Source organism: Saimiri boliviensis, chromosome 10, assembly GCF_048565385.1.
Source record: "Saimiri boliviensis isolate mSaiBol1 chromosome 10, mSaiBol1.pri, whole genome shotgun sequence".
NCBI lineage: Eukaryota > Metazoa > Chordata > Mammalia > Primates > Cebidae > Saimiri > Saimiri boliviensis.
In genome coordinates this window covers 64316887-64340521 of record NC_133458.1, presented here as the reverse complement: position 1 = coordinate 64340521, position 23635 = coordinate 64316887, and the positions used below count along the sequence as shown (strand labels likewise).

Genomic DNA, 23635 nt, shown 5'->3' with positions numbered 1-23635 from the left:
GCTTGGCACAAAGAATGTGCTCACTTACAAATTTAAAACAAATCCAACAACTGTTAATCTGACAATAACATGAACAGACGTTACTTTGCAAATTGTGGTTAGTCAAAAGTGAAAAGTAGTTCTCAGGACTATAACATAATAAAGTTTGCTTTGACATAGTTTAACTACTTTACCAGTTTCCTTGTGAGTTCTCTAGTAAATATAAGCACTATCATTCTCAACAGCATATGCATTCCACTAATTCTCCTGAAATACTTTTGACCTGTGTTTCTGTGTTAATTTTATTCATCTGACATTTGCTAGTAAGTTTGGTGGTCATTTGGCTACATGACTTGAATTGGCATTATCTACAGGGCAGACGGAGAATAAAACTTTCAGCTTTAGGGAATCTCAATGAGTTATATAATTTATTCCCACACTTGTAAGGAAACAAACATCTACACAAAACCATTCTGAAAAATAATTGTTGAACATGTTCTATAAGTTCCTGAGACAGTTCCTCAACCCCCATTTATAGTCTGTTCTAATGCTGAATAATCTTACTTTCCCTTTTAAGTCACTAACAAAACTCCATCTTAATGCGATTTAGTCCTATTTCTCCCATTTGTGAAACTAGATATTAACATGTTCAAAGCTTGGAAGCGTGCTGCTCATCTCTTAGAGACAGTAGAAAGTGTCTGCTATTTAGTAAGTTTTATGGCAGGCTAGTACTAAAAATATCTGCCAACCACACCAGATAAAACATCCTGCAAAAGGAGTAATTCATAACTGTGCATGTACTAAGCATAAAATACAAGTACATTTAAGTGCATGGAAGTAATACTGTCTTGCAAAGAATCCAAATGCATTACATTGTGGGATTATGGGAAGAGGAGGGGAATAGATTATATTTAGACACCATACTGAAAATCTGTATGTTCTTCCTTGGTGGGATAATCCAATACTGTGAGACTGCAGGATGAAGCCAAAAATATAGCAAGAGATGTGGATGATTCCAAATATTTCCTTCCAGAACAGTTTCTAATAAGATCTTCCATCACCAATTTTCTTTGGAGTAGTCATCTTAGTTATTCATATTTGACAGGTAAACTCTAGCCTTGGGGTCATCATACTGGTTGTTCTCTCTATATATAATGCTCTTCCTAAGATACCTGTGTGACTTACTCCCCACATCCTTCAAGTCTTATCCTAACATCATTTTCTCTGAGGCCTAATATACTACCCTACTAAAAATTACAATTGATTCCCCTATACTCCCCTGCACTAACAGTCTCCATTACCATACTATATTTTTTGTTTTCCATAGTACCTACCATCTTTGAACATACCATATAATGTATAATTGCATCATTTACGACATTTTTGTCTATCTGCTATAACATAAGCCCAGAAGAAATAAATTTGTTGTTTTTTTTTTCTATTCACTGATGTATCCCAAAGGCACAGAACAGTGTCACATAGTAGGATCTCAATAAATGTTTGTGGAGTGAGTTAAAAAGATTATCAGTTCACAAATCAAATCACAGAAAATAATTGCAACACACACACAAACTGCATTGGTGTTACTCAAAACAGCTACTGAGCCTTAACCTGAAATAGAACCAATGGAAAAACTATAATTGCAGAGTTGGCAAGTTTAAACTTTAGAAGAAAAGGAACAAGAACCAAAGTCTATTAAATATTTGCCAATCCCCTCAGTTCCCTCATTATTCAAAGATAGGATGATGAAAAGAGAAATCAAGAATCTCTAGTTCTAGTGAAAACACACTGCAGAGAACAGGAGCTATAAAAAGGCATGATTAATAGCTCTAACATAACTGAAATACCCAACTGCACAAGGGCCAGAAGGTTCAGAGAAAAGTAGAGCTGTTCTCTTCTCATCAGGTGAAATGTAAGGACTAAAAGGGACTCAATGGCCTTATGGAGATGAGATGTCTCATGAATACTCTACACACACACACACACACACACACACACACACACAGAGACACCACAACCACCAGCAATACTATCTGTACTTGGAACTCTTTTCTTCCTGAACACTTTCATCAGTGAACATATGATGCTTAAAATGAAAACATACGGACTTCTTCTAACCTAATTATTTCTTGAAAAAGAGAAATATCACAAAAAATTAACTTCAGAATAACAGATTTTGGAAAGACTGTTTGTTTAAAACTGTTGGAGATTCAGAAACACATGGTTGATTGATAAGTATTAAAATATTTATTAAATATGGGAATCCACTGCAAGAACATGGAAGTTCTTCAGTTCTTTCCATTAAGCTGAAGGCTACATCTAATGCTGGGTCCAGGTTAATAAGAAGCTATAAATTTTAAGATCACAACTAGTCTATAATGATAACAAAAACAGCACAATGATAAAAACAGAAGAGTATGAACAGAAAGGAAAAAACAACGAATTCAGAATAACAAACTTTTAGTTAAAACTATACTAAAAACCACTGAATTGTATATTCTAAAAGAGTGAATTTTATAGCATATGAATACATCAATAAAGCTATTGTTTTAAAAACTGTATTAAAAGTCTATCGTTGCCATACATATATTTCAAATGCAAAGGAATCTTAATTTTCACAGAAGACTCAACATTTGTGTAATAAATGCTACCATCTATAAAATTTTGGAAGCCTTTTCTCCTTCACCTGTCTCTTCTCTCTGATTTGCATATTGAAGTATTTCAGGTAAAACATGTTTTTTTAAAAAGGAAATTAAAACAGACTATTAAAATGGAATATCTTGTCCTCTAATCTGGCAGCTATGTTTTTGGAAACACCTGCAGTGAGACCAAAGCTAGATCCAAACTAGCACCAAAGAGCAAATTGTTCCACTACCCTGGAGCATTTGATGCAAATCACAGCTCTTAAGAAAACAGAGAAATCCAGTGATTTGCATATATAAGACACTGAGTATCAGTTTTAAACCAAGAAATGATAATTACAGGAGCTAATAAAATAAGGAGCTAACATTTATTGAGGTCTTACTATATGCCAAACACCCAACTACAGTTTTATGCATATTATCATTTTTAAACCTCACAAAAACATATGAACTGGGTACTATTCTTAATTCATATTTTATTGGTGTACAAACTCAGGATTAGAGAAGTTAAGTGTTTGCTAAGTTCACACAGTGAGCTAGTGGCAGAGGTGGGCTTTAAATCCATACAGTCCAATTCTAGGTCCTTTAACACTTAATCACTTTTCTATAACACTTTTGTAAAAAGAAAACTACATCTGAAATTTATTTTGTAAAAAATTAAGACATTCTAAAACTACAGTAAATTCCACAGTAATAAAATAATACACACAAAGACCAAGAATTATTAAGGAAGGGATCTGTATGGATAACATTAAAAAATTAAATCTGTTAAGCCGAAGATTCCATGAGGATAATGAAAAATAAGCCATAAACTAAAAGATAAATAAATATTTGCTACACAGATAATAGAGAATAATCCAGGTTGGGCGCAGTGGCTCATGCCTGTAATCCCAGCACTTTGGGAGGCCGAGGCAGGTGGATCACAAGGTCAAGAGATCCAGACCATCCTGGTCAACGTGGTAAAACCTCGTCTCTACTAAAAATACAAAAAATTAGCTGGGCATGGTGGCGTTTGACTGTAATCCCAGCTACTCAGGAGGCTGAGGCAGGAGAATTGCCTGAACCCAGGAGGCGCAGAGGTTGTGGTGAGCCGAAATCGCGCCCTTGCACTCCAGCCTGGGTAACAAGAGCGAAACTCCGTCTCAAAAAAAAAAAAAAAATAGAGAATAATCCAGAATATTTTTAAATGCCAAAAACCAAGAAGAAGAAAGATAAAAATTCTAGTCGAAAAATGGGGAACATATTAACAGGCCAGTTAGAAGAGGAAATACAGATCAAAGGTATTCTACCTCATTGGTCATCAGGAAAATGGAAAGTGAAATAACCAGATACCATTTCATACCCACAATATTGTTAAAAATTTTTAAGTCTTATGATTCCAACTAATGATGAAAAGGGGGATAAACATAAATTCGCGGCGAGGCACAGTGGTTCATGCCTGTAATCCCAGCACTTTGGGAGGCCAAGGTGAGCAGATCATGAGGTCAAGAGATCAAGATCATCCTGGCCAACATGGTGAAACCCTGTCTCTACTAAAAAAAATACAAAAATTAGCTGGGCATGGTGGTGCACACCTACAGTCCCAGCTACTCGGGAGGCTGAGGCAGGAGAATTGCTTGAACCCGGGAGGCAGAGGTTGCAGTGAGCCAGGATTGCACCACTGCACTCCAGCCTGGTGCCTGGCAACAGAGCAAGACTCCTCTCAAAAAAAAAAAAAAAAAAAAAAACCATAAATTCCCATACACTGCTAGTAGAGTGTAAATTGCCATATCATTATTTGATTTGGCAATATGCAGGGAAATTGACAATGTACAAACCCTAGAAATCAACAATTTCACTTCCAAATATATACTTCACAGAAACTCATGCAAATGTGTATATCAAATGGCACACACTGCTCATCACAGAAAAACATAATAAATATGCTATAAATATGATGACTGGAAAAATGAATGGATAAATAAATAATAGGTTTATAAAATAGGAAGGCAGGCAGCAATAAAAAGAAATGAACTCAATTCTTTTACCGGTATCATTACAATAGATCAAAAAAAATTAACTTTGAGAAGGAGTAAAAGAATATATATGCATCAAAGATATACATTTAAATAGACACAAAACAGTAATATATTATTATGGATATGTATGTATGTGTGAAAGTATAAAAACAGACTGGGTGCAATGGCTGACACCTGTAATCCCAGCACTCTGGGAGGCCAAGGTGGGAGGATCACCTGAGACCAAGAGTTCAAGACCATCCTGGCCAACATGGAGAAACCCCACCTCTACTAAAAATACAAAAAATTAGCTGGGTGTAGTGGCAAGTGCCTGTAATCCCAGCTACTCCGGAGGCAGAGGCAAGAGAACTGCTTGAACCTGGGAGGTGGAAGCTGCAGTGAGCCAAGATCATGCCATTACACTCCAGTTTGGGCAACAAGAGCAAAATTCTATCTCAAAAAACAAATAAACAAACAAAGAAAACAAAGATGGAAAGGATGCATACCAACTGCAAAATACTGATTTTCTCCAGGAAGGAAGGGAAAAACAGAGGGGCAAGAGAGCATCAATTGAATCTATGTTTGTTTCTTGCAAAAAAAACACACACAAAAAAAATTTGTTCATTCTGGGTGGTGAGTACAAGGGTGTCTGTTACATTATTCTACCTACCTTTTTGTATATTTGGATTATTTCAAAATGTAAGCTTTTCATATTAAACAAACTGAAGAAATTTTTACAAGCACCCTCACACAGCCAATTTCACTGATACCATGTAACAATTAAGGGATAAGTAACGCAACCATCCAGATGTCCCTAATACTGTTGCCAGGAAAACTACAAGAAACAAAAAGTAACAAACAAAATATACAAGGAGACACATGTTGGTTCCACTTTCTAAAACCTTTTTAGCCAGAGATGTCCAAGGGAAGGGCTGCCTCAGAGGTTCTGAGTATACTTGTAAGAAATCCTTTAGGGCAGCTTTTAAAGGTGTAGGTAACATCACAGAAAGGACTCTGAAATCACTTTCCACCATAGCCAGTGTTTTAAAGAAAATGAAATAGAACAGAACAGAATGAAAAGTATACCACTGTATGTAATAAGTACTTTTTATGATACTTTGGTGTGTACAATTCAACATGTCCCCACAAAAACATTTTATACACATGTTCACAGCACCATTATTTTAAACAGCCAAAAAATGGAAACTACTCAAATGTCCATCAAAATGAATGGATCGATAATGAAATATTATTCAGCAATGAAAATGAATGAAATACTGATACACGCTACAACATGAATAAAACTTAAAAACATTATGGTAAGTGAAAAAATCCAGCCACAAAAGACTGGATAGTGTATGATCCCATTTATATGAAAGCTCCAGAGTAAGCAAATCGGTAGAGACAGAAAGCAGACCAGTGGTTGCCCAGGCTGAGGGTGGGAGGAAGTTAGGGAAAACGGGTATGGGGCTTCTTTTTGAAGTGATGAAAATGTTTTAAAATTGACTGTGGTGATCAGTGCACAATTCTCTGAATACACCCAAAAACTCTCAATTGTATACCATTTTTTAAATGGGCGAATTCTATACTGTGTGAATTATATCTCAATAAAGCTATTATAAAAACACATGCAAGTAAGATAGGAATTATTTTGGTCCTGGGATTATACTAGGTTAGCTAAAGTCACACCAGCTGTATTTGATCTTTACCTTTTAATGTAGAGCCTCTTCTCCACCACAAGTCCTCACTTTTTCATCTGGTCTTAAAGCTACTTTCAGATCCTTCATTTACACTGAGATATAAATTCTTGAAGCTAATTATACTAATGTGCCTATTCTCTACTGGCATATTTTTCTGATTGAACCAGCATGTAAAGATCTTTTAAAGGCATAAAGATTTCATGGAGTATGGGTAACATCCACCTCCTAAGAAATAAAAAAGTTATAAAATAATATAAATATTTTATATTAACATATTATTAATCAATGTTACAATTAATAAGTAAATTTATATAATCAATGTTTAAACATATTTTATATTTATTTTTATATATTTATTTATATTTATATTTTATTATATATTTATATTTTATATTTACATATAAATTTATATTAGCATAATTAATCCATATTAAATAACATGAATATTTTAGATTAAGTAGTTAGTCCGCAAAAGTAAGATAAAAACTAGAATTTTTTTCAACTTTTAGACAAAATATCTGGACTTAACTATAAAAAAAAAATTAAAAGGATGTTGTCCTTAGTTCAAAACCATAGTTTAAAAAAATCAACCCCCAAAAACAAATATCAAGGGAAATCCTTGGCCGAATATGTCATATGAATTCAAATCCATCAGAAATACTAGATGTCACTCTCTCAGAAGACATACATCATTGTCTTAGAGAAAATGCAGCTCCAGGCAGCAAATGACAAAGTCTGGTGAATAGTCATACAAAAAGGTTAAATAGCTTGAATTTACTTTTGTTGGGAGAGACAGGGCTATAAAAGTGATATGAATGATTTTGTCACAGTGATTATAGTGGCCTCAAGACAGCAAGGCGACTTTATGTGGTGGAATGTCAGTATGCCAATCATTGTCCAAGTTCCTGTCATTTCCTTTGGCATTCTCTCTCCCCTCGTCATCATGGCCCTGCCTTTCCTAATAGACCCTGCCTTTCCAAATAAATCCTGACTCAGACTTGAAGCAAGAGAGACAGCTATTTCAGTTCAAACACTCACTGTGAGGGGATCCTCACAGAGCCTGGGGGTACTATACACAGGTGGCTTTGCTGGTGCAGGAAGAGAAAGGAAGAATTCAGGGCTTTAGTCATAAATGTAGAATGAGGTCCATGATCCTCTCCATGCCATCCCAACCAAAGTATTAAATAATCCAGAGAAGAGAAATAATGCAACTCGGAACTATCTCAAAGGTACATAAAATCACTAAGAAATGGTCACAAAACTTTTTTCCTGCATTTTTGGGGACAGAAAACTGAAACAAAAGTAGACCATAAATATTTACTGGGCACCAACTGTGTGTCAGACACAGTGCTAAGCAGTGCACAAACAATAATGAATATGAATAATTGTGAGCCCAACATTACAATCTATTTCATAAGAACACCTTCTACTAACACCCAAGTTATTGGCGCCCCAATCCCCTCCTTAATAGACCACATAAGCATGCAAAACTTTATGCCAAGCCTATGAGTCAAGTTTTACTTTTAGGATACTTATAAAAATGCCTCATCATTCCTTTGTACTGAATATGAATCCTGTAGCAATGCGATGGATCACTATGCTGTAGCAACGGATTACTGTCAAAGACTTTGAGAAGTGACATGCTCAGCAAATGTAGAGGGCAAACTAAGCACATAATTTAAAGCTTAAATCCAGGGGATTATGAACAATGAGAACTAGGAAAATGATTTTAGGAAGGAGATTATTCCAGCAATAAAGGGCAGAAGGGACACTAAAATCCACATCCACAAAGGAGAATGAATGAGGAGCGATTCAAGAGGCACAACAGAAACAAATGAAAGGAAAAAAAAAGAAAAACCACACAAAATATAGGTTTACAAGTAAGTAGTAAAATGGAAGCATGTTTAATTATAACACATTTTCTAAATCCCAAAATAAGTTAAGTCCAGCAGTGTGCTACAGAGTTGGCTCCCAACACGGAATGTAAATAACCTTTCAGAGACTTGTTTTTACTTTAGTTACTAAGAGGAAAAGAGACACTTGACAGAAATAGAGTGGGGGAAAATACAACATAAACCAAGGGTCATACTGAATGAGAACAGAGGAGGGTGTACATAGAAAAATGGAAAGAGGCTGTAGGAAAGTTACCGAGCCTATACTGAGGGATGAGAAAAGAAAGCAATGAAGAAAAAAGGAAAGAAATAACTGATCAGAGAAAACCTGATATAACGGTGTGGGTATGGGAGCATTAATGAAAAACACAGGGCCCTCAATAAGTCATGCCATCAATAATTTCATTCAGTCAACATTTGCTTGTTGAGCACTGGTATGTGCAAGTCTCTGTCTATGCTCAATGATGGAAAGAAATGCCAATGAAGATGAGGGTCCACGCCTTCATTCCATGTTATTCTATGCAATTAAAATAATTTTTATCCCATAACCCTAAAATAACTAAAAAGTTCATCATTTCATAATCAGAACACTTAAGAAAACACCCAAAACACTCATCAAAGACTATAAGTAGATTTTATATTAAATTGGTTATGAATTAATAGTACTTTTCCCACAACTATGAAAGAACATTGCCTATTCAAGATTATTAAGAACTATAAGAACATTATGCTAAACTTATCTCAGAAATTAAATTAAGTGAAAATCTTAGTATTTCGGTACCAACATCCTCCCTTCACCACTTTTTTTTTTAACCTTAAAGAATTCTGAGTGTCAACGAAACTGTTATACTCTGTGGTTTAGAATAGCCTTACCTCTAGTCACTTACTTAGACAGAAATGGTTTCACCTTTGGGGACGGCAATGAACACTTCCTGAATTTCCCCTACCTTCTTATTAATCAATATCTGTCCAAATTAGATGGTACTTTTATGAGGAAATAAGTTTGAAAAAAAGCTAGGTACTATTTATATCTAAACCAGCCATCAAAAAATGTGAGATCACAAAATGTGAAAACATTTTTGTAGCCCTGAATCAAAACCTTCATAATCTTTTTTTTTAAATAATTCAACTTTTATTTTAGATTCAAGAGATACATGTGCAGGTTTGTTACCTTGGTATATTAAGTGATGCTGAGATGTGGGATACAAATGATCCTACCATGCAGACAGATTATAGTACGTAGCAGTTAGTTTTTCAACCCTTGCCCCTCTCTTTCCCTTCCTCTCTATTAGTCCCCAGTGTCTGCCCTTGCCATTTTTATGTCCATGAGTATACAATGATTAGCTCCCACTTATAAGTGAGAACATACCATATTTGGTGTTCTGTTCCTGTGTTAAATCACTTAACATAATGGCCTCCAGCTATATCCATGTGGCTGCAAAGGATAGGGTATCATTCTTTTTATAGTTGCATGGTATTCCATCATGTATGTGTACCACATTTTCTTTATCCAATCCACCATGAATGAGCACCTAGATTGATTCCCTGACTTTGCTATTGTGAATAGTGCTGCAATGAACATAAGCACATGTGTCTTTTTGGTAAAATGATTTCTTTTGGCTATATATAGACCACTGGAACAGAATAGAGAGCCCAGAAACAAAGTTGCGTACCTCCAACCATCTGAACTTCAACAAACTGGACAAAAATAAGTCACGGGGAAAGAACTCCCTCTTCAAATAAACAGTGCTGTGATAGCCAGCTAGCCAGATGCAAAAGAATGAAACTGGACCCCTAACTTTCACCATACATAAAAATTAACTCAAGATACTTCAAAGTATAAGAATCTTAGAAGAATATGTAGAGAACACCATTCTGGAAATTAGCCTTGAGAAAGAATTTATGACTATGTCCTCAAAGCAATTGCAACAAAAACGAAATTGTCAGGTAGGACAGAATTAAACTCAAGAGCTTCTGCACAGCAAAATAAACTATCAACAGAGTAAACAAATAACCTACAGAATTTTTAAAAATTAGGAAACTATGCATCCAACAGAAGTCTAATACCCAGAATCCATAAGGAACTTAATTCAACAAGCAATAAATAAATAATACCATTAAAACATGAGCAAAAGATATAGACACTTCTCAAAAGCACACATACAAGTGGTCAACAAACAAGAAAAAAAATGCTGAACATCATTAATCATCAGAGAAATGCAAATCAAAACCAAAAGGAGATACCATCTCACATTAATCAGAACGGCTATTATCAAAAAGTTAAAAAAAAAAAAATGCTGATGAGGCTAAGGAGAGAAAGGGACACTTAGTGGAAATGAACCCGTTCAGCCACTGTGGAAAGCAATTTGGAAATTTCTCAAAGAACTTAAAACAGAACTACCATTCAATCCAGCAGTCTATTACTGGATATATATCCAAAACCTTCATTATCTTTGATGATGTTAAAGTTTCTATTAAAGTCAATAAAGTTCTTCCTAAGAAATAATTGGCTCCATTATTTAGCATAATGGTAAGTTTGTAAATGTATCTGTTTTTCAAAATCCCATCCTTATTAAACACTTACCTAAAGTTTTTCAGGAAGGCACATGAAAGCATTCCTAACTGTTGTTAAGCTGCAGCTAATGCCAACCTTGAAAATTCACAATCTATGGCAAACAAAGACTGACACCAAAATTATCCATCTCAGTAAGAACAAATGTTTCAAATTCTAAGAGAGACTCTTCATTTACACAACATACATTTATTTAACACATATCACATGCTACTCAAAATAAGATATTGCTCATTTTGTGCAAACTCATTTTTTAGAGCATCAAAAACTCCTGCACCATTAGGAAATCAGTCTTTAACTGGGTCTCATCTCCTGACCCATGTGAGTCAGTGCCCAATGTCTAAACTATAAAATGGGGAGAAGTGTTGACTCCCTTGCAGCACTTTCTCACTAGCCTGCAGACCTTTACAAAGACCAATTAAGAAGAAGAAAAAGGAAATGAAAGACAAGAAGGTAAAGAAAGAGGAGGAAGAAATAAGAACAAAGAATAGGAAGGATGGAGAAGGAGGAAGGAAGAGGAACCAAACACTTGAAGCTCATGTGAGAATGAGAACAAGTTTGAATTTAAAAAAAAAAACCACAAAGCTCCCTTTAAAGACCTAAGACCCAGGTCAAGGGTGAAGCCAGAAACTCAGGCTCTTTCAGGTAGATTTTTCAAGTTTAACCAGAAGGATACTAACCTGACCAGCCTAGTATCTTCTCTTTGTTAATTTTCTCTCTGATTTCTCTGAGCCTCACCTGCCACCGCCCTTTTACCTACAGCCTGTTCCTGACCATATCTGATGATTCTAGATCATTCCTCAGGCAACTGCCTGCTTTGCTTCCTCTCCAGCCTACCTTAGATTAATACCACCAGGCTATGTGTAACCTCAACTGCCACTTATGCCTGCTGAGGAGCCACAGCTGGGTTCCGCCACAGAACACTGACAGGATATCCCAAAGGCATTAAAAATCCACTAGGGAAATCAAAGAAATCTGCAGAACCAGGTTCTGTCAAGTGACAGTTCCTCCTGTAGTATCTTGCTATTTAATCCAAAGAAAGAGAAACCACAGAGAAAAAAGCTTGAGCTATGACCAAATTTTGTGTACCAGCAAATTGCGTGTACTAGCCTGACCTCCAACATCCTAACCTCATCCTAACCTTGAACTGCCTAGGTTAAAATCCCCTAGCCTCACTAGTGAAGGAAATGAAGGCAATTCCTCCAAAACAAGCCTACTTCAAAGGCAAATTGAAAAAAAAAAAAAAAAAAAAAAGCAGAACAGAAATAGACAAACTAGAGGTAAAAGCTAGAGACATGGGGCAGTGCCAAGCAGAGTAAGTGGTCTCACAAAACTCAACCAGGAGTTCTACTGCCTCAGCTAGAAAATTTTAAAACCACTTGCAAAATGTGAGCTCTGAAAGCCTATCTCCAGTAAAGCATCATCGATTTCTCATCTTCAAAGAGTTATCTAACGATCTTTACTTGGGACAAAAACTGCAACAAAAGGGCAATTATTGCTAAGTGCTAAAATCCCCTGGTACAAAATTAATTTTTAAAAAAGAGAAAAAAATGTTTATTTACCTTGCTGATAAATATGATTTGGAAAATCTCTTCGATGCAAACAACAAGGATATTTAGGGGCAGAGGATAATGATTTACTTTCTTTATCCCTTCTCTTTCCAGTTAGATCTGCTGATATTTCTGGATCAAAGTACAACATTTTCAATTTTATTTTCAAAATCAAGTTACAGAGAACAGTCTGTCCTGGGGGAAACAAAACAAACTTCTATTTTAAAAGAAACTGTCATGATAAAATCAAAAGTAAAGGATAGCCAGAAGTCTAAAATCATTTTTTATATAAAATACTTCTATTTTTAAAAATACAGCATGCTGTACTCTATTTTAATTATATGTAAAATAACTGCAAGTTAGCTAGGACGGAGACCTGGGCAAGACCAAGAATATCTTGAAGAAATAATGTTAGGTATGTCCTAACACAAAGATACATGGGAAACCACATGTCAAATAAGTAGTACAGATTATAGAAGATTATTTTATGTTGATTTCTAAAATGTGGAGAATCCTTTTCCCACTTCTACCACTTATTACCTGCATAACCTTAGGCAGGTTAATTAACCTTAGTTTCCTCATCTTAAAATCGGCATAATAGTATCTACTCATCATGAGAGATAACAGTACAATGCCTGGTACATGAAAAAAAAGTTATATATTATTTATATTTTGCATACATTATATTTATAATTATAAATGTTTATATTTAAGTTAATAAATGCTAATCCTTATTTTTTCAACTCTTTCCCCAAATGTTTGCTTTCTAGTGCTTTTATTATCAAAGTAAACACATTCAACTGTATGTTCACAGAAGCTATCATTTTTTTGTTGTTATTGATTACGCATCTCTTTTACCTGAATGATTTGAAATTTGGGACTCTGGTACTACTAGTTCTATGAAGGCATAAAAGATATTTTGTAATTTTGTATCTTTTCTTTTGGAGAAAAATATATAACTATGGATCCCTGTTTAGCAATTAATTTTTCTACCTATGAAACTGTGACCACAAAAACAGCATATATAATTTTGGTGTTGACTGCTGAATGCTAATATGTGATTTACAATGAATGACTGCAAAAGACTGTGTACAAATCTACAAACAAACAGGACATGTGGCCTTCAAGAGGTGTTTTTCACCGTTTAAACGTCAAATATCCTCACAAATTCCATTTTCATTTTCAAGACAGTAAAAATGAAGCATTCCTGTTGTGTTCAGCAAGCATCCTCACTATTGTCTGACTTGAAATGTATATATATATTTTTCAAACACTGAAAGTCATTTATAGTTTCAATAGGATAAATGTAAGAAATCTGACCCCAGCGCCATAGAATGGCATCTAAAGAACTGTTGGTGGCCCCCTTCGATAAGACAAGTTTAGCATAGTGGTTAGGCACACAGGCAGTGCAGTGGAGCTGAAGTGCCTACGTCCAAATCCCCTATCAGTTTTATGACTTTACAGATGACAGGTATTACCTGTCACATGTGATTTTTGTGAGGATGCAATGAATTAATGTACATCAAGTATTCAGAAGACCATTTGGCACATAAAAAGTAACCATGTAAGTTATCATACATTTAACTATTTTAGCATATAACACATATAGTGACACTATTAAAAGTATTTTTCACTTTTTATCATTTCCTTTTCCTTCCACCTTCTCATCTTTCCTCTCAAGGACTCTACCTTTCCTTCTGCTCCATCTCCAGCCCCACTTTTAAGAACATCTATCTGCTTTCTCTTTGGGGCTTATCCATGCTACTCAATGATAAATGTGGCCCTATCTAATTAGCCCCACTGGAGTTCGGAAATACTACTGACCTTACAGATCCCTGTTCTCAGTGTGTTGTAAGAAAAAAGCAGACCTCTCTCCTTCTAAGGGACTCAATTTTTTTTAAATGGCAGCAGAACTCTTAGCATTCTTTGCAATATGAGAAAGCAAATAAAACTAGGAATATTTTTTATCAACCTATAAGCTCTTGGAGTCATTCATAATTAGTTTCCTATGTGTAGCTGTACAGAAGTGATGAAAGACTGATTCCTTCTGTGCAGTGTAACCTCATTAGGCAGAATTTTAAAGATACCAAAAATACATATATACAAATTGGAATTTCATAGCGTAAAAACAAGACTAAGTGAAACTCCTACAATTCTGAAATTTGCTTTTTTTTTTTTTTTTAACTAATTAGAAAAGAAGACGGCTGGTAGGAGAATAAAAATTCATGGTGAAATATCTCCTTCCTATTTACAGCAGTAGAACAAAGTTCTTACTGGTGACAAAACTTTATCAATATTGAGCTACTTAACATTAACAAATGCACATTATATTTTTTAAAAAAGATGTTTGTGCTACCCTTGCAAAATACTTCCAAAGTTGTAATTCCTAGGAGCCTTTTTCCGCCAGGGAAGCAGTACAGCAATTTACCATCAAGCTGACTCAGTGCTCCTCAATGAAACAGCACAATGTTAAGTACAGCTCATCCATGCACAGGCATAAGTGTAAGGACATTGATAAAAATGGAGCACACTTACTGCTTGCCATCTTGTATTTTTCCCATTTGTTACTGGTTACCAAAACTATGACAAACTATAGATTTATGTGCTTGGCACTTAACTACTTGGGAAGCTATAACACTTTCTCGGGAAAGAGACAGAGGAAAAAAAGTAGCCCATCTATTCACTGACAACAAAGCCTTCCAACGAAAACAACTTTGCTACTGGTAGGGAAATATAATCACTGGGTAAAAACAAATTATTAAAAATGTATGGGGTGAAAACACAACAAAATAAACCACAAAATAACTTATCCTTGATGTAAATCTGTGATGCTTAGCTGACAAAAAAGAATCATTAAGGTGCTTATTCAAAAAAATAGCAATTATGTGTATCAAATAACGAGTAGTATCAAACCATCAGTAAGACTCAGTAGGTGGTATCTTGTCTACACAAAAGTCCAGGTAAAAGGATAAAACTTATCCTTTTAACATACCATTCTTTCACCACAAATAATTTCAAGACAAACGACAGAATATATTCTCAATAATTCGAATAGTCTAGTCTTGAGTGCTATCTTCCAGGAATGAAATTACTTTAGACTAAGTAAACAACTTTGATGATAGCAAGGCTACCCACAATCAAATATAATTATTTTGACTACCATTTCTAGGACTTTGTGGCATAATAAGCTTTCAGTAGTGGGCTGATCCTCCCACTTGTGATAAAAATAAAGTACATGCATTCAAGTAACCATACAGTAAAGAAATCATTTACAATATGTACTTATATGAACAGAATTACTATTTAAAACCAATCAAATTGTCAGCATTTAAACAGAACTACAATGAAAATTTCTTCCAAAATTTTTCTGTCCCAATTTAGGGATGAAAATTAAAACAAGGATACATTAAGAGTAAAATTAAGGTGGCTTATACCATCATAGTTCTTTGGAAGCTTTCTGAAACATTGAGTAGTACATTGTTGATTTCCATACTCTTTTTAACCTTTTAAAAAATTGACACATAACTGTACATATTTATGAGAGATTTGATACATACAATGCATACTGATCAGATCAGGGTAATCAGCATATTCATCTTGATCAATAGCTTGATCTTTTTAATTTATTTATTTATTTATTTTGAGACAGAGTCTTACTCTGTTACCCAGGCTGGAGTGCAGTGACATGATCTCTGCTCACTGCAACCTCCGTCTCCCAGGTTCAAGCAATTCCTGTGCCTCAGCTTCCCAAGTAGCTGGGACTAAAGGTGCCCACCACCACACCCAGCTAATTTTTTACCCTTAGTAGAGATGGGGTTTCACCATATTGGCCAGGCTGGTCTAGAACTCCTAATGCCAAATATCCACCCACCTCAGCCTACCAAAGTGTTGGGATTACAGGCGTGAGCCACTGTGCCCATCCAATGGCTTGCTCTTAACAAGTGAAAAGTAATTCCTGAATTAGGTTAGATAACCCATTAGGTCTCTTATATCTCTAGGACTATTTGATTCCACCTAGTTAAATATAAATTTAAGTAATTTGTAACATACTTCTGGAACTATGTTAAACTCAGATAATTAAGGTACCATTTTTCACTCAAGTGATGTCATAAAATATCTAAATAGTACTTCAGCAGCCTGAGGGAGCTAACGTTATTTAACAAAGACTCATATAGTACTTACTCTATGCCCAGCATTGTTCTAAGTGCATTGTAAATATTAACTCATTTATTCAGTATTTTCAGTATATTTACTAAGTTCTAATGAAACTTAAAGATTATGTGAACATTTAACAGTGAACTAAAGTACAGCGCTACAGTCACATGCTCTTTGAAATTAAAATCATTCATTCTGATAAATGGATGATAATGAGGACAAAAAAAATTTATTCACTCTAACAATTAGGATTATATGACAATGACACAAATCTGGTCAGTTAACTCTCCTAATTGAAATCCTTTGACTGCCTTCAGGACAAATTCCAAATTCCTCAGCAAGTCATGAAAGTGCCACAGCATCTACTCCCTGCTTTCCTGTTTTATCTTATCTGTCCCTGAAAGCTTTACTACTTGCAATTAACAAAAACATATCCTGATTCCCATGCACCTATGTACTTACCGCCTCTTTGGTTGGATATACTCACTCTTCCCTTTAATGTAGTAATTCCTAACTTACCCTCAAAACACAGCTTCCCCAGAGAGCTCAGCCTAACTGCTCACTTGGGTTAAGCACTAGCCTTCTCTGCCTTCACCGGCCTCTGTGTTCACCTCCAGAAAATCACAGGGCAAAATATAATTGCTTATTCACCCATTCATCTTCCACTTCTTTAAGAATTCCTTAAAGGCAAATCGTGTCTTTTATCTCTAAATGCCCAGGGTCTTGCATAAAAATTAGTAAAGAGTAGGAACACAAGTAAAGAAATGGCTTTAAAAAAAGAAAGAAAGAAAAAAGAAAAAAGAAATGCCTTTTAGGCCAGGCACAAGGGCTCACGCCTGTAATCTCAATAACTTGGGAGGCCGAGGCAGGCAGATCACAACGTCAGGAGATTGAGACCATCCTGGCTAACACGGTGAAACTCTGTCTCTACTAAAAATACAAAAAATTAGCCATATGTGGTGGCACACACCTGTAGTCCCAGTTACTTGGGAGGCTGAGGCACAAGAATCACTTGAACCAGGAGGCAGAGGTTGCAGTGAGCCGAGATCGTGCCACTGCACTCCAGCCCGGGTGACAGAGCGAGACTCCATCTCAAAATTAGTAAATACATAAATAAATAAATGCCTTTTTTTATTTAGAAAGAAACAAATCAACAAATGTATATAAGCTTTGTGAGTTCACAGAAAATCGCCCTGATTTTATTTATGAAGCAGAAAGGAAGTTGATAAAAATATCTATAGGTGGCCAGACACAGTGGCTCATGCCTGTAATCTCAGTACTTTGGGAGGCCGAAGCAGGAGGATCACCTAAGGTCAGGAGTTCTAGACCAGCCTAGCCAAAATGGTGACATCTCATCTCTAATAAAAATACAAAAATTAGCCAGGTGTGGTGGTGTGCACCTATAATCCCAGCTATTCAGGAGGCTGAGACAGGAGTATCACTTGAACCCAGGAAATGGAGGTTGCAGTGAGCTGAGATCATGCCATTACACTCCAGCCTAGGCGACGGTGCAAAACTCCATCTCAAAAACAAAACAAAAAAAAATCTATGAGTATCTAAAATTAAAATGCCATAAGTTACATTTATTTAATCATTAGGGAAATAACAAGGGCCATAAAAAAATCAACTTATGTTTTTCAGTCCAATGATAGCTCTTAGAAAAACGAAAAATGCCAATAGTGCAAGAAAACTCCTGTTTCTTAACTGTAGGAAAAGCTGGCCTAAAGTAACTAGGTCTTTACAATTCTGTCAGATCTGGTCCTAGTTGTCAATGATTTCCACCTGTGGTCTAAGCAGCACGGTAAACCACAGTGGCTCCCAGGTGATACAGACATAGACGTGTACTACATGTACCTTACTAAGTGCCAGGCACTGGGATACATTTTCATAATAATTAGTAGGACAAGATGGTATCATTGTTTTCTTTCTGACTTGAATTAATAATCTATTCAGACTGTTAAACCTAAATCCTCCCAATTCAATCATACTTCACCAAAAATCAGTCATTATTCTCTACTGTGAGGTTTATTGCTATAGGAAGTAGAAGCTCCATGAGCACAAGATAGCTTCCACCCCAAGTCAGGAATCCTGTGAACCAAAAAACTGCACAAATGGTCCTCCATAAATGGGAAGAAAAGAAGGAGGACTAGTCTCCTCCAGTTCTGAAAAGTGTTGGTCTTTCACCAACACAGAGCAGGCAGAAGGTACCCGAAGACATTTCCAGCACGAGTCGGAGATTCTGTGCGTCTCCAGGTTCAATCCTGTGGATTTCTTTTTCTGTATCTCTACTTCCTTCAGTATCTCTTCCTCTCCTAGAAAGTCTTTGTAAAATGTTTTAAAGCACTGGCTACAACAGTAAAATCTTCAATGAGAAACCCAACAAAATGAAAGGACTCCATGTCTTCATTGAAAAAGTTGCAAGGGGAAAAAAAAGAAACTGAGGGGAAAGAGCCATACATTAAAAGGCTTTTTAGGAAAAAAAAAAAAAAAAAACAGGCAAGGCTCCATAGCTCACACCTGTAATCCCAGCACTTTGGGAGACCCCAGCCAACAGATGGGTTGAGCCCAGGAGTTCAAGGTCAGCCTGAGCAACATGATGAAATCCCATCTCTATAAAAAATAAACAAATAAATAAATAATTTAATTAGCCAGATGAGATGGTACATGCCTGTAATCCAAGCTACTCAAGAAGCTGAGGTGGGAGGATCACTTGAGCCCAAGAGGTCAAGACTACAGTGAGCCATAATCGTGCCACTGCACTCCTGTCTGGGTGACACAGTAAGACCCTGCTACAAAAATTAAATAAATAAATGAATTGCAATCTACAAACATTATGTGGGCCCTGGTTCAGACAAACAAACTTAAATATATCCTCTAAATATGTACTCTCTCTCTCTCTCTCTCTCTCTCTCTATATATATATATATATATATACACACACACACACACACAAACATTCACACATACACATATATACATATATGATATTTATGATATTTATGATATTCACAGAACTGGAAATTTGAAAAACAGGATATTTGATAGTAGTAAGAAATTATTCTTAATTTTTGAAAAGATAATAACATGGTTGCATTTTTAAAAGAATCCTTACCATTTAGTGGTATATTCCTAGAATTTTTATGAATGAAATGATTTGTTTCAATACTATACAGGGAGGGAAAGAAAATAGAAAAGAAATAGGGTATAGACAAAACAAGATTGGCCACAAGTTGTTAATTGTTGGAGCTAGGGATTCATTAAATTATCTTACTTTTTTGTGTGTTTAAAATTTTTTACAATAAAAGGTTGGAAATGGGTGTCAAAATATTCTTCCACAGAATTAAAATTAAATTCAATTAATTTTAATTAATTGAAAAACACAATGACATAGGGAAACTATGTTCCCTGCTTCTTCAGTTTTACCACTGAAATGAGTCAAAATGGAAAAGAAAAATAAGTATTTATCAAACATTAATTCAAATAAAAGAAAACTAAAGGCTTAACATACTGGGATTTCCTACTAAAATAATATTTGATGGATATTATGTAGCCCTTTAAATTAATTTCCCACCTTCAATAACAAAATTTTAACAGTACCAACTATTTGGCTACCAATATGAATTTAAATAATATTTTCTATTTTTACATATTTCATGTATACAGATGTTAGTATAATTATCACATCATATTTGTGACATATCTTAAAGTATTTGTGAATATATTTATACATGTGAAAAGGTTTGGCTTGCCTTTGCTTCAGTCAAGTTTACAAAAATTTTCAAGTACATGAACGAGTCCCATCTTAATACGTACTTACAGGTGGGTGAACTGCCTGATCAGGTGATATATAGAAATAAAAAAATACACAGCTCTAGAAGTATTTACTTAAATTTGTCAATAAATTCACAATAATTTTCAGGCATATCTGTGGAAGTGTATCTTGATTTAAATATAGATTTTTTTTAAAGCATAATTTATAAACGCTCAACAAACGGCACAGCCCTAATTAAACCAAAGGTGGAGGTGAATGGGCACATCTCTGGTGTCCACAAATCTGAGTGAATAAAACCTTAGAGTTTATCCTGTTTTTACAGTTTGGGTTTCTTAAGAACGTCTAGCATTGATTTTTTTTTTCCAATTTTTTTTTTTACAGTGTCAATTTTGGGTTAAATCACTTATGAAGTCTCTTTGAGGAGTAAAACAACAATGATGATTCCAACCCTGCCCAAATACTACCTCCCTTCTCCCTGTGCATGCCTGACTTTTGCTTGACAGATGTCACAGGGCTCTCCGCCTTCTCTCAGGTCACCGCACTGCTGAAAGCACTCCACACAAACTCCCCTCGGGAAAAGCCCTCGGCCTGTGGTTCTTTTGGTTCTTTTCGGTACCCTTTTCCCCTTCTTTTTTGCACAGGGAGCGCCAGGCATGACTCGTATCGGGACTGAGCTCTTTTCACCCCAGAAGACATCGGGTCTCCAGGGCAACCGAGCGCAATGGTGGGGTCGCGGGTGGGCCGGGCGGCACAGAGGACCCCCTCCCGGACCCAGCCTCTCACCTTGCGGCCGCCGGGGTCGCCACGCACCAGCGTGTCGAGCGCGTCGTGGCGAGTTTCGTCTTCGCCGCCCGAGCGGTAGATGAGGCGCAGCGGCACGACGCTCTGGCGCTCCAGGAAGCGGTTTTCCTTCCTCTTCTCCAGCTCCGTCAATGAGGGGTCTCCTCCAGGCAGGAAGGGGGAAAGGAGGGAGTGGAAAGAAAAGGCGAAAATAATGACCCTGACCCGCACTCCTCCATCCTGCGGTCCCAGGTCTCCCCTACGACAATCCTCACCGCCCCCTTCCTCTCGGAACCCATCTGGGAAGGCTGCAGAGACACCAGCCGGAGAGCCTTGGACCGGCTCATCCGAGAGCATCCAGGAGCGCGGCCCAGAAGAAGGGCACCCCTTTCCCATTCTCCCCATTCCTCTTCAGAAGGAGAAAAACAGGCTTTGACCGAAGGCTTCTAGTGCATCCGCGCGCCCCCACATACATATTTTTGCTCCACTTCTCACCACCCTCCCTAATTTAAAAAAAAAAAAAAAAAAAAAAATCTCCCCGCGCACTCTGGAAATGGGGATGCCCCCTTTTCAATACGCCTAGGGGCTCCAAAGATTCCCGGGAAATGGTATAGCACGAAGGCACAGAGGGCGGCTAACTTACCTGCTTGGCCGCAGCGCGCCGGGGGGCAGGTCCCCAGGGCGCAGAGCAGCAAGAAGGGCACGGACGCAGCCGCAGCCGCCAGCATGGTGCTGCTGTCAGCCCGCCTCGCCCGAGACGCTCAGCTCCTCATGCCGGGCCCGGCGAGTCCGGCTCCTCGCTCCGCGCCCCCGGGCTCCCCGAGGCCACCCCCTCCCAGCCCCAGCCGGTGCTGCGGCAGCCGTGGCGCTGCAGCCTCCACCGCGGCTCAGTGCTGCATTGTGCTCCGCGGGCGCTTCCGCTGGCGGGGGGAGCGAGCGAGTGCTGCATTGGGCGGTTGGCTGTAGCTAAGTGGTTTCTAGCGCCTCCCACCTCATCCCCTGGCAATGGCTCGGGCGGGCGAGGAGCGCTCGGCAGGGAGCGAGCGCCGGTGCACTCGCCCCCCGCGCGCGGGAATGGGCACGCGCAGGAGAGTCAGCTGGGAAATGTAGTTCTATCTCCGCTTCCCGCTTGTCTCCACGACAGCACGGACTGTCGCGACTTCGTGACTGTGAGGTCCTCTATATCCCGCAGACTGGAGGCAAAAGAAGAAAGGTCAGCACTGGACGGACTCCTGGCACCCAACCAACCCATTACAGCAACCAGTATTCATCCACATCGTCCTTAAAGAGCTGTTCTGGTCCCCACGGATTAATAGTTACTTAAATTACCAGAGAACCATACCCTCAGGAATACAGTGCAAGAGAATTATTCAACAAATACAGATTGAGGATATACTGTGTACCTAGCGGTTGACAATCGAAAGGACACGACACCTGTTCTTGGGTAAAACTGAGCAGACAGAGCACTTTTTTACAATACAGTGTGAAAAGTACCATGGTAATACCTAGAGGACCATTAACTCAGTCCAGGGAGTCAAGGAGGACCTCCCAGAGAAGGTCTATGCAGGTAATTGAGGGATGATTTAGCTTAACTCTCCAGAATATTTTTGTTCTTTCTGTATCGCCAGACAGCCTTAAAACTCTACCAGGTATGGGGAACTCAGTTTTCTCAGGCAGCTTATTCCATTTTCCTCTGATTCCAAATGATAGAAATTCTTGAGTATAAAACAATAATAAAATAGTTATCTACATAATACTTGTATTTTTTAGTTTTTCAAAGTTCGCATATGTTACCTGATCCTTTGGCCAAGAATTTGATTAGAATTATTATTCTGTTCGTTTATTTATTTATTTAGAGATGGAGTCTTGCTCTGTCACCCCAGCTGGAGTGCAGTGGTGAGAACACGGCTCACTGAAGCTCAAGCTCCTGGGCTAAAGCCATCCTCCTGCCTCAGCCTCCCAAGTAGTTGGGACCACAGACACATGCCACCACACCTGGCTATTTTTTTAAATCACTTTTTGTAGAGACAAGAGTATCCCCATGTTAGTCAGGTTAGTCTTGAACTCTTGGGCTCCACCTTGGTTTCACGAAGTGTTGGGATTACAGGTGTGAGCCACTGCACCTGGCCTAATTCCATTTTAGAAAGGAAAAAATTAAGTTTTCGAGGTATGCCTTTCAAATACTGTAGCCAGTAGCTACATTAGGCTATTTTATTTTTTTATTTTTTTCTCAGTGTTTATTGTTTATTTTTTATTTTTGTATTTTTGTATTTCAGTAGCTTTTTGGGAACAGGTTGTGTTGGTTTACATGAATAAGTTCTTTAGTGGTGATTTCTGAGATTTTGGTATACCCATTACCTGAGCAGTGTACAGTGTACCCAATGTGTAGTCTGTTATCCCTCACCATACCCCACCCTTTCCCCTGGGTCCCCAAGTCCAATGTATCACTCTTATACCTTTGGGTCCTCATAGCTTAGCTCCTACATATGAGTGAGAACATACAGTCTTTGGTTTTTCATTCCTGAGTTACTTCACTTAAAATAATGTCCCCAGTTCCATCCAGGCTGCTGCAAATGCCATTATTTTGTTACTTTTT

The 23635-nt window shown here is 37.4% G+C and overlaps 1 protein-coding gene across 23 annotated transcripts in view; it reads right to left on the bottom strand.

Annotated features, from left to right (window-relative positions):
* Positions 1-22063, bottom strand: part of ADAM22 (ADAM metallopeptidase domain 22) — a 241831-nt gene extending 219768 nt beyond the window's left edge. For 3 of the 23 annotated variants that reach the window (XM_074379370.1, XM_074379369.1, XM_074379374.1), the window contains exons 1-2: positions 21683-22058; positions 21043-21203 (exon numbers count right to left, since the gene is read on the bottom strand). In XM_074379370.1, the coding sequence (XP_074235471.1) occupies positions 21043-21203; positions 21683-21767 (246 nt within the window). In that variant the 5' untranslated portion in view covers positions 21768-22058. Of the gene's footprint in view, positions 1-21042; positions 21513-21682 lie in introns of those variants that run through there. The other 20 variants (XM_074379373.1, XM_039472944.2, XM_074379376.1 and 17 more) reach the window with 14 other exon arrangements.
* Positions 22064-23635: the final 1572 nt, after the last annotated feature.